The 16564-nt window shown below is 56.9% G+C and overlaps 2 protein-coding genes across 2 annotated transcripts in view; both read right to left on the bottom strand.

Moving 5' to 3' along the window:
* Positions 1-16564, bottom strand: part of EGR4 (early growth response 4) — a 76576-nt gene that overhangs the window by 54668 nt on the left and 5344 nt on the right. The gene's annotated exons all lie outside the window — the stretch shown is intronic.
* FBXO41 (F-box protein 41) lies at positions 3855-16024 on the bottom strand. The gene is made up of 12 exons (XM_088524980.1): positions 15292-16024; positions 11122-11332; positions 10591-10670; positions 10120-10445; positions 9606-9847; positions 9101-9216; positions 8558-8710; positions 6879-6974; positions 5440-5558; positions 5032-5190; positions 4139-4254; positions 3855-3976 (listed from the first exon to the last, which is right to left on the bottom strand). Exons 1-12 carry the CDS (start codon positions 16011-16013, stop codon positions 3914-3916), a joined length of 2403 nt encoding a protein of 800 aa, XP_088381106.1. The 5' UTR covers positions 16014-16024; the 3' UTR covers positions 3855-3913.

Below are 16564 nucleotides of genomic sequence, written 5' to 3'. Positions count from 1 at the left end.
CCCGTTGCTTCCAGAGGACTTGAGATCCTCTGCCTTGTCCATCACCATCCAATTTGGCTAAAACCACCCAGAGGGTTTACAAGTCCTTGGGGAAGGAGACCAGATGCAGAATGTGAGCGTGTTGCCCTCATTTGCAGAGGGGATCGGGCTGAAATCTCAGGACTGACGAGTGAATCCTATGGATACAGGGGAGCACAGGATGAGCCCCCGGAGCTGAGCAGAAGGGAGGTTTCCACAGGCCACCCCAGTGGGATGGGGAGGGACTAGGACACCACGTGCAGCTCGCCCCAGCCTCAGCTCTCCCGCGGAGCTGTCGGGGAGCGGGTCAATGCGACATCCCAGCGGAAGAAACACAGTGTCTTAATGAGCTCGTTGCCACCAACAATGAGGCCAATCCTGAGGCGCTGGGAGAGGAGGAAGCCGGGAAGACAAGGGGCCCTTGGTGCTGCCGAGCCCGTATCGCCACGTCAGAGCGGCACACGCTGCGGGCTCCTGTTTCCCAACCGACACCTTCGTCCTGGCTGCGGAGGAGAAGGAGGAGGAGGAAGGGAGCAGCCAGGCTGCGGGTGCTGCCGCGCTCGGCTGGGGGGGATATCCTGGGTTCTGGAGGAGCTTGTCTGGTGAGCGATGGGCTTGCTTAGACCAGAGACTGGTGTGGAGGTGTGTGAACCAGCTCCTCTCCTGCATCAGCAGAAAAATAAGCTGGACGGGGGGAAAAAAACCCCCTAATTTTCTGCTCATTTAGCCAGCTTGTCCGTCCTTGGGACACACTCTTAAGCTGGCAGCCCAACGGGTCCCAATCCCAGCCCTGCACCACCGGGGATCCAGCAGCATCCCGCGCCGGGAGCCTTGCCCACGACTCACACCGAGCAAAATGGGAGGAAATAAACCCCACTTTGGTCATCTTCAATGCCTGGAAACCCACCCAGGGTCTCACTCTGCTGTGCTAGGTTTTTTTTTTTTTAATATGGACTACATTTGCTTTGTTCTAAGCCCAGGGGTTGGCTTCGTTTTGGAGTGAAAGGCCGATGTCTGGGAGGCCGGTGGCTTGGCCCGCTCTCAGAGTGGGTGCCTGTCGTGCCAAGTACCAAATTTGGGTGACATTGACCCAGCAGGGTTTGCAGGGAGGGGACAATGACGGGAGATGTCACACACGGACTATCACACACCTACGGCTCCACGCCACCGCGATCATGAGCAGAAACGTCCACGGACGACACAAACAGCCACTCGCCAACCAACAACCACCGTTCCTGCAAGAGTCCTCAACATCCTCAACATCCTTATTCCCCCCATTTCCACCAGCTTGTCCTCATCTTTCCCACAACCCCGAGGAGAGCTGGGCATTGCGGGAGGGACAGGGACGTCCTCGAACCAGCAGCAAACCTGGAGCAGACACCTTCTGTCGTCAGATGGGGCTCTCAACGTGATAGTCTTTAAGCATAGTCTATAAACATGCTGAGTATATATATTTTTCTTTAAAACCTTTTCTTGTTCTTCATCTTTTTTGTTCTTTACAGAAATAAATACTTATTTTGTTTCTTTTAAGACTTAATTTCGCAAGTCTCTGCGCTGGGGCAGAAGCTGCAACCCTTGTGGCAGCTCTCATGGGGAGGTGGCAGATGTGGAGGCTGGTGGGTCCCTCCCAGGGACTGCTCGTTGCTCTGCTCTTTTAAAATGCCTTTTTTTTTTTTTTTTTCTCCATTCTTGCTTTTTCCTCATGGAGTTGCACCCATCCCACCTTCCTTCCCAGCCCCAGGATGGAGGAGAGCGTCCGGCAGCGTGACGGATGAGGTCTCTGTGTGTGGAGGTGACATCCCCCCTAGCACAGCCCTCCTGGGACATGGGGATTTCTTCAAGGCAGCTCTTGGGGCTGAGTTTTGGGGGCAAGCAGCTATTTCCTGCAGTTGGGGGAAAAACGGAGGTGCTTCGAATTGGGGGTTGCGGCGAAGACGCTGCGCACAACCCTACCCTGCTTCAGAGAAGGCAGCTTGGACAGGACGAGGGGGCGGATGAAATGCTCTGCTGAGACATCCACTGCACCTGGAGCACCGGGAGGTGCCTACAGCCCACGCAGCAGCCCAAGGGTTCTCCGGGATCCACGAACCAGGTGTTTTCTCTACGGGGTTGTCAGCAGGGTGGGAGCTGCTGGGGATGCTCCAGGACAGCGTGTCCTGGGTTCGGCGCTGGAGGCCTTTGGGCTGGTTCCTGTGGCGTTCTGCGCTGGGGAGGCCCAGGCTGAGGTCTGCGGGTCTCATGATGAGGATGAGGAAGGTGTCAGCCTGTGGCTCTGCTCTCTGGCCCATGACTCAGTTGGGAGGAAGAGCAGCTGTCTCAGGAAAGGCTGGTCCCTAAGAGCCGCACGGCAGCTCCCGTTGGCCAACAGGCACCAAAACCAGTGAGCCCAGAGCTGAGGACGAACTGCCCCCAGGGCTGCTTCTCCTGCTTGGCTCTTCTCACCTGGATGTTTTGGGTCCAATCACGTGTGGTTGGGTCTGGGGCTCGCTCCTCCCCAACGGCACTGAGTTTTGGGAGCTGTGTTTAAGGCCAATGTGTCTTTGCTGCTGGCAGTGCTCTGATGGGGTCCCCCACAGCCTGGAGTCCTCCTGGTATCTTCTTCATGGGGTGGAGGATGGAAACGATTGACTCTGTTGGATGCCAATTGAGAGCCTTTTTCTTTGGAAAACAAAAAAGAAAGGGGATGTGGGGAAGGGTGACTTCCCTCCAGGAATAAGGTAGCCAAAGGGAAGAAGAGGATTAACTGAAGACAAAAAAAAAAAAAAAAAAAAAAAAGCCATGCCTGTAGATAAGGGATCTGCTGTTCAGGGCAGTGGGTTGGTGAAAAAAAAGAGAGCAGCTTTAGGTTTTGGAACAATTTGGGCAGGATTTCTGCGCCAAGCTGCTTGGGATGGGCTAGGCGATGGCTGGACATTGGTGCGAGCGGTGGCACGTCCCTCTGAGTGCTTCCTTCTGCCCACGGAGGTCCCTCTCTTGGCATGAGATGATCCATTCTGGAAGGGGGTTGAGTGGAAGGTGGACGTTCATGAAGACAGAAGCATTACCCGTGTTCCTTGGTGTTTTTTGGAAAGGGTTTATTGCCTTAGTGGGAAGGATTGGGTGGAGAGGAGGTGAGGCTGGAGACCTCCCGAGGAGCAACCACCTCCAGTCTGCGGTCTGGTTGTGCTGCTGGTTTCTGGGCAGTATTTGCCCTTGTTTGGGTGCCCTCCTTCCTGAAGAAACAGGTAAATAAAAAGGCAGAGAGTCTGCAGGAGCGCCCAAAGAGGAGATGGGCCCTTCCTATGCCACTTGCACCATGCCATGGAGAGCACAGGGCTGCTTCAGCCATGGAGCTCAACTGGCTCCAGGAGCTCTATGAGGGACCAGCAGCAAGCCCAGCGGGTCATCTGCCAAGAGGCACCGGCTCATGGCCTCCAAACAGGCCTCCACATCACCTACCACAGCAGTGGAGAAGATGCCCCCATGTGGTGGCAGGGCACGGTGAAGGCCTGTGGGCTGAGACATGCTTGGTCCCCGTGACAACCAACAGCCCAAAAAAAGAGAAAAAATAAATAAAGAAGTTCAAAGAAAAAGACATTGCCTAAGCAGGGATCCTTGGCAATGAGCAGCTGCAGGGTTCGCAGCCGTCCTCCCTCCTGGGAAAGAGTGCGGCCGTGTCCCCTGGGGCAGTCTCCAAGTTTCAGTGAGTAGCACCTTCTCACCCGCAACGTGTCCACGAGCCAGCGCCGGCGGCGGGGCACTAAGGCCTGCAAGAGTCATTTGCTTTTGTGCATGGGCCGGCGTCTCCGTGGCTCCAGGTCCAGAGCAGATGAGTGTTGGACCATCAGTTTGGTTTCTCTGGGCCACTGGGTCCGTCGGGCAATAGAGGGAATGTGCTTTGTGGATCCGTGAAGGTCTAACAGCCTCCTTCCACTTTGATGTGTAAAATCTTGGAAAAGCCAGGTCTTTTCCTCAGGGCCTGGGAGGGAAGCAGAGAGTGGGGTCAAGAAGGGAGGAAAACACCTGAAATGCCACCAATGGTTGATCTATACTGGTGTCCCCACCATACACATCCCTTGGGGACTCTGCCTCTTCATGGGACATAGAGGGGACACAGTGACATGGCACTGGCATCCTTTACCTGCAGTTTATTCACCATTTCTTCAAACATCTTCTTGGCTTCTGGGCTGTGGGGCTCCTTGAAGTAGTCCACAATGCCCACCTGCACGACGATGGACTTCAGGTTCCGGCACACACCTGGGAGCAGAGACACCACCTGGCTTTGTCACAGCTGGGGGAGGAAGAGCTTCCCCACAGCTAGGATGGACAGTGGGGATGAGGTTACAGGATCCTACAACCCACCCAGGGTTCCTCAAGGCCTTAGGTATTTGTGGAAACCTCACCCTGAAGAGGGAGGAGATCTGCCCTTCATAGCAGGATGGTGATCTATATGATGGTCTCTGCTTGCCCTATGCCATTCAGATGTCCTTCCCTGAGAAACCTCTACACTTCCATCCAGAAGGCAAAAGCCCAGCAAGTCCCGTCATGGTCACATGTGCCACCATCACCAAGAATGGCACCTCAAACAGACCCTTGCATTGGCTGTAGTCTCTTCCTACAAGGAGCTCCTGCCCTGGCAAATGGCCTCAGTAAACTCCAAACGTGAGCAACTCCAGACTTGTGCGTGCCAAGGTGGGTCTGGGATATGCCGCCATGGTGTAGGTTAGACTGGGAAAAGTCTAGAGGGAGTGTCTCCATCATCCCATGTCCCAAGGCAAGATCAGCTCTTCTTAACCCATCCCTGGCAGGGTTATGCTGAAGCTGCTCTTAGAAACCTCCTACTATGGAGATTCCAGCACTTCCCAACCTCCGATTAGCTCCCAGTGTCAGCAATGGGTTCTCTTGGAACTGGAAGGCAAGGTCTGGCTCAGGGATCTGGACCTTTTGATCACCCTCCTCTCTGTCATAGCACCCTCCACACTGGATGTCTCCATTTTTATGGATTCTGTGTCATACTTAGGCATCACTACTCACTGTTGAAGTGCAGCAGGGCTTTGGGGGTGACTGGTGTGGAAGTCAGCACGAGCATCTCCAGCCCCTTCAATCCCTCTCTACACACTTCTGCTGCAACCTCCTGGTTGATCTCCGCCACGTGGTCCAGCTCCAGGACCTGCAGCCGCATGCAGTTCCGGGCTGGAGAGACAGGGCATGTGCCATTGGAGGTGACAACACTCATTCACATCACCCCATGGAGAGAGGATGGGGAGAGAGGATGAGATCAGGGTGGTGGGAGAGCTGGGGTGGCAGCACGTGGAGGGGCAGGGCCTCTGCCATGGTCTTGGGGCTTGTCCTTGGAGGTCCTCATGGGATCCACAAGGGATCTGCCCCTGGCAAGGTCCCTTTCTCGTGCCCCATCAGAGGAGAGCTTCTGGCTTCACCTACCTAAGGATGCCAGGCCCTGGACACCACAGCCTGCCCCTCCGACACCCAGTGCCCGCAGGTGCGGCCAGCAGCGGCCGATCATCTGAAGACAGCGGTTGCTGAAACGCGTTGGCTGCTGGCTGGGGAGATAAAGGAGAAAAGCTGGGGAGAGCTGGCGGATGAGCTTGCCTCCTGCCTTGGATATCTACATCTGCGTGCGGATGTCCAGCATCGGGGCTGCTCTGCACCGAACAGCAGCAGGACGTGTTTCTCTGCGTGTCTCCACTCATTGGCAGACTACCGGAGCACACATTTGTCTTAAGGCCCCCCAAAACATCAGACCGGCTGCCTCGTCCCCCCCAGTATGAGCACACAGAATCACAGAAGATGTCCAGAGAAGGAGCCTCCACAACCTGTCTGGCAGCCTGTGCCAAGGCTCTGGCACCCTCACAGGAAAGAAGTTCTTCCTCACATAGAGATGGAACTTCTTATGTTTCAGCTTGCACCCGTTACCCCTTGTCCTGTCACTGGCCACTACAGAGAAGAGCCTGGCCCCATCCTCCCTACAGTCACCCCTCAGGTACTTGAACATGTTGATCAAGTCTCCTCTCAGCCTTCTCTTCTCCAGACTAAACAGGCCCAGCTCGCTTAGTCCTTCCTCATAAGATAGATGTGCAGCACAGGCAGACACTCACAGCTGGAGGGACACAGCATGTGCTGCCTGGCATTTCACCTGGAGAAGGACACAAGCTGCCACTGATTTTCCCTGCTGAATGATAGCCCTTCCCTACCCCTTGATCCAGCAATGCCACCTCATAGCCATGGACCCGTGGGCTGAAGGAGGATGTGACATTGCAATAAACCTTCCAGGACAAAAAGAAAGGCCCAAGAGCAACTTTATGGTATGGAGGCGAGAAGACGAGGGACCTGCTCTGGTTTCTCAGACACCCTCTTGATGACGTTGTCTAAGTGATAAATTCATTAGCACTCAGAGATGCTGCGGAGTGGGGAACCTCCAGCGTCTTCATGCCCAAAATAGTCTTCCAAAGTGAGAGAAACTGTAGTCATCTCTTAAACAGCAACTCAACACCCTTTTAAAAACACCCAGGCTCTTCAGGCTGCCATTATGTAAGCAGTGAAGAGCTCAGAAAACTGTTTGATGTTCAGACTCGCTAGCAGAGTGATCACAGCCCCTCTTTCATCTCTGTTGTTAGCAGCAGCCTCAGAACCATTCCCAGCTTGGCAGAAATGTGGCTACATTCAACAGCTTTCAGCCCGTGCAGCGAGGGACGGGGATGAGCTCCCATTCTTCCAAACTGTCCTCCAGGATTGCTGCTTGGCTCATGAGGACCCCACTAGAAAATCCGGATTTGGCACCTGATTTCTTTCCAGGCCAATGATATCTCTTAGGCTTAGCCTGGTCCCCTCCCAGCCCGGCAGCTGCTGAGCACGACTCTTACCAGGGATGTAGAGGTGCGACCTGGAGAGAGATGATGTCTCTGCAACCTGCTCCAAGGGCCCAGATGACTTCGTGACCCACAGGGTCTGTAGAGCTCCTGGAATGACACAGAAGACACGTGGTAGTCCCTGCCAGCTGTGTGCTGTGCCATGGGGCTGTGTCTGCAGCTTCCAGGCCACTCTCCACACATGGAGGCTCAAATCTAGTTATTGTGTTTAATCTGTTTTCTGCCTGTGAACCAGACAGTCCCAGCACCAGCACATGCAGGAGGAAGACTAAAGGCACTTCCATCTGGAATTGGACATGCAGTGCCAAGAAAAATGGAAGAGATTGCTGTTGAAGATGAGGTGGGTGATGAGGTTGAAGACGAAGGCAGGGCAGTGTCTTCCAGATTCAGAGATGGCACATGAGCCATGCAGTGCCCATGATGGGGCTGGATCATAGAATCATAGAAACAGTATGGTTGGGAAAGACCTTTGAGGTTGAGTCCAACCATAAGCTCCTCAACACCATGCCTGTAAAACCATGTCCCTGAGTGCTTCATTTATCCATTTCTTGAACACTACCAGGGATGGTGACTCCACCACTTCTCCGGGTAGCCTGTTTCAATGCTTGACTACTCTTTCCATGTAGATTTTTTTCCTAATTCCTAACCTGAACCTTCCTTGACACGACTTAAGGCCGTTTTCCCTTGTCCTAAAAGGAAAAGGAAAAGGATGGCTGCAAGTAATTGAGCTGAGGCTGACCAGGCTGTGTTCCCCTGCAAAATGAACATATCATCCCTGTGAGGCCCACTAGGGTGGTGTCACTTTCTCCCTGCCTGGCCTGGGAGCTGGTAATGACATTTCAGCTGAGGGGTGGCAATGTCTATCCAAGGGCAGTGTCTTCTCCAGAGCCCTGAAGCTATTGGCTCTCTCCTCCAAGAGTTAACTTGGTTAATGGAGGAGAGATGTTGAATTTCCAGGTCTTTCTGATGCCACTAGGCCAGAGAGAGGTGCTGCTGGAGGCTCCGGGCCTCTCTGCCACACCGAGCTCCCTTCTGAAGATGGAGGACATGCTTACCAACTCCGAACGACCTAGTTCAGAGCTCCAGGCAGGCCTAAAAATAAGTGACGGGTGTTACTGTGAGCAGTTCACACATTTCCGTGGAAGATGCCTGCCAAGAGTCCCTTGCATTAATTAGAGCACGTGAGTCACAGTCACAGGTTAGCGAGGCGCTGGGAGCACTTGGGCTTGCTCAGCCCTTGGAAGGGCACACGGACAAGTCACTGGGTCGAACCCCATGGTTCAGGGCTGTCTCGTGGCAGCACACAGCGGCACGACCACAAGACCTTCCTGTATGCCTGGAGTGAGGCCACCTCCAGCCTCGCACTTCCCCACCGCAAAGACTATCTGCTCTGGACAAGACAAGGAGAAATCCAGGCATTGTGTGTTGCTTGCTCTGGGGTTTGTCTTGGTGCAGGCAGGATACTGAGGCTGAACTGCCTGGAGAACAACCCCCAGGCTGTCCTGCCAGGCAACACTGGCTTGGGAAATTGCTCCCTTAGCAGAGGGAAACTCAGCAGCTGAAGGACACTGGTGGCCCCAGGTTTTTCCTCCCTGCTCCCCTCTCCCCAGCAGGAGCGACCTGCCGGCAGGAGCGGTGCTGGGCGCCGCGGCGCGCGGCGGCTCCTCGCTCACCGGTACGTGACGGCCTGCAGGGCCCGGCAGTAGCAGCTGGCCAGCCAGAGCGAGCGGTCGGTCAGCACGTTGGGGCAGTGGGAGATGCGCAGGATCAGCAGGTTGCTGCCCGTGGCCTTCAGCAGTGACTCCAGCCCGGCTTCGAGGCAGCCCCTGCCGAGGACAGAGGGAAATTTGGGCTCATCCCAAGGGGACAGGGAAAAACAACTCAAAAAACCCCACAGTTTCTTGGAGAGGTCCCATTATTGTGGCTTTAATCTGGCTGCAAGGGGCAACCTTGTTGGCTCAGGAGCCCCTCAGCTGCGCGAGGCAAGTCCCCTGTAGGAAAAGGGACTGGTTCAATCCCTGGGTGCCACTGAGGGCTCCCCACACCGGAGCCAGTGTGTGTGCATGTGTGCACTGAGGAGGGCTGCGTTTTGCTCCTTGCTCGCAGATGGGGTGCCGTGTCCCACACCTGGCGCGTGACGCTGTGGCATTGACCCGGAGATGCTGGAACTGGCCGGTAAGAGCGGATGCTAAAGCTGGCGGGTGCCCAGGACTCACCGTGTGCTCTTCATGTAATCCTCCTTGCTCTCCTTCTTCCCGCGCTGGCGCGGCTTGAGGTTTTGGAGGGTGAGGGAGTGTGTCTGGGTGCACCACTGCGACAGCATGGCCAGGAACTGGGGGGACGGAGGGTGCCCGTTGGCTGGGGACGGTCTCACAGTGCCCCGCGCCGCCCGTCCTCATCTCTCTTGGCTTGCACACCCTCCACCCCAGACCATCTCGGAACATGCGGTTGCAGAGGGATGTGGCACACACGGAGCCCCACGGCATGGGCAGGAGCACACGTGCATGTGACAGGCACCGCGTAGAAATGCGTGAGCAGGCGTGCAGGAGCGTGCAAAACCTCCCATGCAAACCCCGTGGGCCTTGCCTTTCACGTGGCCATGGCACTCGTGAACACACACACGTGCAACACATGCGCACATCCTGCTTTGTCCTCCTGGAAGGACAAGAGCATTGCATCCCTCCACGGATGGGGACGCGGGGATCGTCCCCGCGCCGTTACCTTTGAGGACACCCTGGCGTTCTCCAGCAGCACCCGTGTCCACACGGCCGGGTGCCGGGCCACGAACTTCCAGTCCTTGCAGACCTCAGCCACGCGCAGCAGCGTCTTGGTGTCCAGGTAGGTGAAGATGCAGAACAGCGCCGCCCGCATCTTGAGGATCTCGGGGCTGATCACCTCGCTGGAGTGGCCCGGGCTGCCCTTCTCCAGCCGGCCCGCCTTGCCCACCGCCCCCTCGGACCTGGCTGTGTGACACGCGGCCTCAGTCCCCAGGCTGTCCCTGGACCAGCCTTCCCGAGGGATGTACAGGCTGCCAGGCTGGCCAAGATGAGGAAGGGGATAAGGGGAACCCCAAGGAATGGCTCCATCCCCTCTCCAGGCTTTCTGCCTTCGTGCCCCAAGCCCCAGGGCAGGCAGGAAATCTCAGTCTGGGCACAAACCCAACCTCTGTCTCTACTTAGAGCAGGAAACTTCAAGGAAAAGGACAGGGATCCCCGGGGACGCCATCGGCTCTCACCTGTCAGCCGGCAGCTGCTCACGGGCCGGGAGGCGCCGGGCGCCTCGGGCTCCCACCCCTCGGCCTCCGACTCGGTGGTGCGGGAGCCCACGTCGGAGATGTCGCCCTCCTCGCCCTCGGTGCTGTTGCGGTAGGGCCGGCGCTGCCAGTTCTGGATGGCCTGCCGGCGCAGCCCCGAGCCGCGCGCGCCGTCGCGCTCGGCGCCCCGCGGCGCCCCGCCGCCGTAGCGGTGCCCATCGCCGTCGCCGTCCATGGGGCACGGCTCCGCGCTGTCACTGTCGTAGCAGCCCGAGCTCTGCGACACAGCCTTGGCGCGGCTCGAGGCCCTGCGGGAGGAGGACGGCGAGGGGCGGCCTCAGCGCTTGCCGCCTCGTGCTCCTGGATGAGCCCGCAGCCCCAGATCAACCTTCTCCTGCATCCCCCTCATTAACACGTTCCGATTAACCTGCCGACAAGGAAGGGGACACTCACCCCGTGCTGGAAGAGGAGCGCTGGTTGCAAATGCCATATGGGCCGTGCACGGCCACCCCTGGGCCCGGGTGCCTGTCTCTCTGGAGGGAGGAGATAATGTGGTGATGAGACCAAGGGGGACGAATCCGCCAACACGGCTACCACCGTCACCATCGTTGCGGTGGTACGACTTTCTGGGATGGACAACAGCACCTACGGCATCTGTGCCCTTGCATCCCTCACCTCGGAGATGCAGCCCTGGATGGGGCGAGCAGTGAGACCCAAAACACACCTCCCCTTTTGGGAAATCTCTCCCCAGGGGATTTTTCCAGGCTCGTTTTCTGTGGATTTGATGGGGCCCCATTGATGTCTGAGCACAACCCTTTGCCTCCCTTAGCGGATGCACCCGACCGCCCTGGCGCACGAATCCAGGGCAACTAGTGATGCCATCGCATGCATCGCTCCTGGAAGGAGCAGGGGTGGCTCCTGTGCCCTCCCCGCGCCCCCATGGAGGGACCCGCGCCCCAGGCCCCGGTTGGGGAGCGGAGGTACCGGGCGGCCGATGCCCTTGGCGCCGGGCACGCTGCAGCGTCCCAGGCTGCCGTTGGGGGTGGTGCCGCAGCTGCTGCTGATGATCTGGAGCTGCTTCTCGGCGCGGTCGGCGCGGTCCAGCAGCTCCTCGATGAAGTGCTGCAGTCGCACCTTGGCGTTGGCCTCACGTGCCGCTGTCTCCTTTAGGAACTGGTCGATCTGCATCACCTCCCTGCACAGAGGCACCAGTGGCAGGGATGGGGCTGGGGCTCGCCTGTCCTCCCCACGATGTCCAGGTCCTCCTGCAACCCATGGGTGCAGGGTCCCACACATCCTCGCCTCCCTCCCTGCCCCTTGAAGCCTGCTCTGCATCTATCCCTGGGGAATTCGGTCCAGCTGATGGCACAGAAGAAAGGTGGCAAGGAAGATGATGGAGAGAGGGAAGATGGAGAGGAGGGATAAGGACATGGAGGAAAGACGGAGAGGAGGTTTGAGGAGGAGGTGGACAATGTGGGAAGGCAGTACAAAGGTGTCAATGGCACGGCCTGCCCCATTCAGGAAGGCCAGATTCAGGCAGACCAACATTAAGGGCAGCTTTAAACACCTAAATCACACTGAGCTCCTGCTCTCCCTAGGGAAGTGCCCAGCACCTGCAGAGCCTTGTGGCAAGACCTCCTCGTCCCTGTGCCCTCAGCATGAGCAGCCAGTGTGCAGGAAGGAGGCCCATCTCCCTCGTTAAGGTGCTAATTAGAGGGAACAGAGGTGACCTCACATTTCTGTTTAGCAGCCCAAGCTCCTGCAGCCCCATGAAGATGTTTCGTGTGTGCCTGGGTGTGCTCAGTTGGCCACCTGTGTGTGCTGAGCCACAGCCAGGAGGAACGTGAGGGTGAGGGAGCAGCTCTCTTCAATGCGATTACTCTTAATGACTGCTAATTATGCACTGTAGCAAAGGCTGATGCTATTGAACACAAGGCCTCCTTCACGTGGACGCCAAGCTAAGGAGCATCTCGGAAGAGCCGGGGATGAGGTTTTCATGGAGGTCCAACAAGGTACTCCAGCCAAACCCATGTCCCTGACCCACAGATACGTGGCATAGCCAGAGAGAAGAAGAAAACGAGTCAAAACCAGCCCTGGCAGAGAGATGCAAAGCAAGAGGGGAGCGGATGGGAAGTCAGGAGGCTCTAAGGGTTGTCTCCGCTCCGGCAACAGCAAAACACTTGGAGGCACTCGGAGCTACTAACGCGTGAGTGATGCTGGAGCCAAGCATGCAAATCCAGCCGTGACCTTTCATGCAGCCGCCCCGAGGAAATGCCAGGGCAATGTGATGCTGGATCCCTGCCGGCTCCCGAACATTTCCAGGAAAAATGGGGGAGCTCCCTGGCGATCATTTGGGAAGGCTCATAGTGAAGAGCCTGGGAGATTTGGAAGGCAAATGGGGCACCCAGGCAGCGGGTGTAAAGTGATCCTGATGCTTATCGCCTCCTGCAGCTCCTCTCATTCCTAGGCACCTGATGGAAAAAATATCCACAGCAAAACCAGTTGTGCCTGCAAGCAAAAAGGGCTCCCAACACCTACGATGTAGCTCCAAGGCTGGATGTTGGACCTATGGCCTCGAAAATAAATGTCACTGGGTGACTCCATGCTCTTGGGCGTTATTGCAGGCGTTGGGAGCACGATGGATGCAATGTATTTAGATACGAGCTAAAGCATTTACGTATCGTGGCTCGTGAAACCTTCCTCGAAGAATTTATTCAAGCCGACAGGGATCTGAACACTCGCATGGATGGAGAATTGGCTGGAAGACCATAAACAAGGAAGGATAATAAATGGCAGCGCAGCAAATTGCAAGGCAGGCGGCAGCTCTCGGTGTTGGCGAGAGCTCGAGTGCTGTGGGAAGGGGGGCATCACCTGCATGGTGGCCATGGAAGCCTGCTGGGCTCAGGGCTCTCCAGACCCACAGGAGGGACTGGAGACGTGTGGCCACAGCGGGCAGAGATGGGCCCAGGGATCACCTCATAAATCATCACCATCAGAGGAGACCTTGGGCAGGGAAGGGATGCAGGGGCGGCAAGTTGGATGCTCATCCCCATCTGCTTCCCAGCCTTTCTGAGAAAGCAGGGCTGGAAAATGTCCCTGGTAATCTCGTTTCGTTCTTGGGGGAAGGGTGAACACGGCTTTTCCAATGAAAACGATTCACAGTGATTTCCCCACGGCCGAGGGAAATCGTCTCGTTTCATGAGCTTCTTTCCATGTCTTGCTCTGGCAGATGCCAAGTCATTTAATTCCTAGCAACCCCCACCCAAAGCATTTCAGATCAGAAAAAATTCTGATACTTTCAGCTTTTTTATGAAACCTTCGAGAAGGCTGTGGCTGATTTAATGCTTTGTTTGCTTTTTCTTTTCTTTTTTCTTTTCTTTCTTTTTTTTTTTTTTGGTAGCTGCTTCTTGCCCAGGGAGTGCAGTGTGTCCCGCGTCTGCCTTGCAGTCCATCATTGCAGAGGGGCTCCCACCATGTCCCTGTCTGCTGCTCCCTCCTGGACCCTCTCTGGCCTCAACTAGAGGAGATTGGAGACCCGCACGAATGGTTCAAGGGCTGGAGGGTTTCTCTAAGGAAAGGTGGATCCAGGAGGCAGTTTTGGGACATACATCCAGGGCACCTTAGGCTGTAGTGGACTAGTCCAGGACCTCCCATGGACTGATCAAGCAGTATTTGACCGTCACCCTCTACCAGTCCTGCCAAGACTGTTTCACACCCCGGTTGCTCTTGTGTTCATGCCCTTTTTAATTTCCAGACTGAGTTTTATTCATGGCCAACTTGCCACTGCTCCTCCTGGTGCCAGCACTGCCCTTTAGCTGACATTGTCTGTCCCTGTCCCAACATCTCTGCAGGCTTTGGTTGCCTCCCTGCATTGGGCTGGCTCCCCCAGCCAATATCTCCTCATATTCTGGGCCCACCGACCCCGCCACCCACCCCAGCAGGTCTCTGCTCCCTGCACATCCTCAAAGTGAGCCCAGTGTAGATGAGCATGGACAAAGGTGCCACTGTCTCTCTGGGCACCAGTGCTGCATTTGGCCACCCCGTTGTCCTACAACCAAGCACCTCCGAGACGCCACCTGCTCTGGTGTCCCCACAAAACAGCTGACAGCAACACGGAAATCTCCCCTTTGGTTCCCTGTACATCATGGTCCTACTTTCTCTTATTCAGCACTCTCTGAACCAAATCTTATTCCCTTTATGCCAATCTGAACCATCATCCCGCTCTTTTGCCTAAGGACCTCAGCCTTTGAGTTGTCAGCAAATGTCATGAAAATGTGTCTTGTTTCCAAGACAAAGTCATTAGTTTTCGAGCCAAAGCCCCTAGCAGAAGATGCTAGGGATCAAGGCTAACCCTTGAGGAAGCCCACCACTACTCTTGGTCCAGTACAACTGTTACAGTCCCCCTTTAACCTCCTCAGACTTTATGATGCTCCCCCATGATGAGCTTCAACTTTGCTAAGAAACTCCCAAGAACCAAGGTCTCGCAGCACTGACGGGCAAAATAACCCAGCATTTGACTGGGAGGGAACTCTGGGCAGTAGTAAGGTGTGAAGAGAGGCTTTGGTTGGGGGTGATGGGATGAAAAAGGTGGTGGCTATGGCACAGGCCTAATAGCAGACGGAGGTTACAGTGCATGGAATACGTCATCCCTGTTCTGGGAATTGTGCATGGCCAGCGTGGCCCCTCTCATGGTTATGACAAGTGGATGGGATTGCTCTTGTTGAATAGAGCCAAGCCTCTCAGCTGTACAGCCAAAGGGGACGATGCAGTTCTCATTTTGGGGGACACCCTTTGCTGCTAGAGACAGGTGGGAGCAACATGGCCATTGTGGCATTCCCTAGGGGGGCAGTGAGATGGTGATGGGTTCCGCCAGTTTGGCCATGGCCTGGGGGCACTGGTGGCTGTGGGGCAAATTTTCCTGGACATGGAGGAAGCTCGGGTCTATGTGGACATCTGCCCATGGGGTTTCTTGTGGGAGAGAACATGCAAAAACTTCCCAGTATAGTAAAATCCGACCTGGTGATTCTAGGGGATTGCACCCCAGCAGTTGGTCCAAAGGTTTGCTGGCAAAACGGGGTCCACCACGAGCATGCAAGGCCCTAAGAGGACGATTTCCACCCACTCTGCAGCAAGAAGAGAAGGGAATGGACTCACTGTTGCTTGCGTGTCAGCTCCTGCTCCTTCTGCACCAGGTCCTGCTTGAGGGAGGCCAGCATCTCCACGCTGACGTCCACCTGGCGGGACAGCTCGGATGCCCGGTCCTCCAGCTCCTGCTTCTCCCGGCTGAGCCGCAGGCTCTCCTGCTTGGCCTTTTCCAGCTCTGAGCTCTTCCTGTCCAGCTCCACCTGGAGCCGGCCAACCTGCGAGGCGATCTTCTGCTCCACCTCCTCGGTGAGCTTCTCCAGCCGCTTGTCCACCTCCAGCTTCTCCAAGGCGCGGATCTTGAGGCGGGCCAGGCCCTCCTCGTAGGCCGCGTCCATAGTGGCCGGCGGCGTGGGGGCCGGCGCCACGGCTTTGCCGCGGCTGAAGATCTCCGTCAGCGGGATCTCGATCTCGTGGACATAGCGGGGCGAGGGCGAGGAGGACGGCGCCGGCTCGAGCTCCTCAGCGGGCACGAGGTCGCAGGAGAAGCGCTGCTCCTTGCCCTGGAAGGAGGTGCTCTCGAAGTAGTCCCGCCGGGCGGCCGGCGTCAGCAGCGACGCGTCGGCGGCCAAGGGGAAGACGGCGGCATCGCAGATGCTGTTGGTCTTGGAGAGCACGTAGAGGGTCTCGTAGGTGTGGTTGTACTCCAGGTGCGCCCGCAGCGACGACAGGCTCCGGAAGCGCTTGTGCTCGCCGCACCGCGGGCACCGGTAGGGCAGGTCCAGCGAGGCCATTCCTCAGCAACGCGCCGCGGCGGAGGGGAACGTCGAGCTCCCGCTCATGGCGCGGGGTGAGTTGGAGAGAGCCCGCTGGGGACGCCAGTGACCCGGGACATGCGGCTGCAGCTCCGCAGGGACATGGCGAGAGCAGGAGCGGTGGGATGGGCGCAGGGTGTCCGGCGAGCCCGTGGGGACCTGCTCAGCATCGGGCAGTGCCAGGCGCTGCGAAAGAGAGGGGGTTGGTAAGGCAAGGACAGCTGTGCCCCAAAGTCCCTTCCTGATCCCCTGTCTACCTCCATCCTGCCCTGCTGCGTCTCGTCCCGAGAGGGAAGGGGCAAAGCCAGGTTTTACTCAGAATCAGCCCCTCGTGCTCCGGGTCTCCAGCTCCCAGAGGTTGATGGGCGGCCGAAGGGAGATGGGGAGCCCTCCAAGCCCACAATGCTCCGGCACGGAGTGCTCCAGGGGAAACCACTGGTTTTCCCATACTGGGGCAATGGACAGTCCCTGTACAGACCTTTTTTCCCCCTTGTTTTCAGAAATCTCCCTCTGCAATGAATCCCTGTGTA

The sequence above is a fragment of the Tinamus guttatus genome, unplaced genomic scaffold, assembly GCF_059628265.1.
Source record: "Tinamus guttatus ecotype Peru unplaced genomic scaffold, ASM5962826v1 Tinamus_guttatus_pri_ptg000218l, whole genome shotgun sequence".
Classification (NCBI taxonomy): Eukaryota; Metazoa; Chordata; class Aves; order Tinamiformes; family Tinamidae; genus Tinamus; species Tinamus guttatus.
This window is presented reverse-complemented; position numbering and strand designations above follow the sequence as displayed.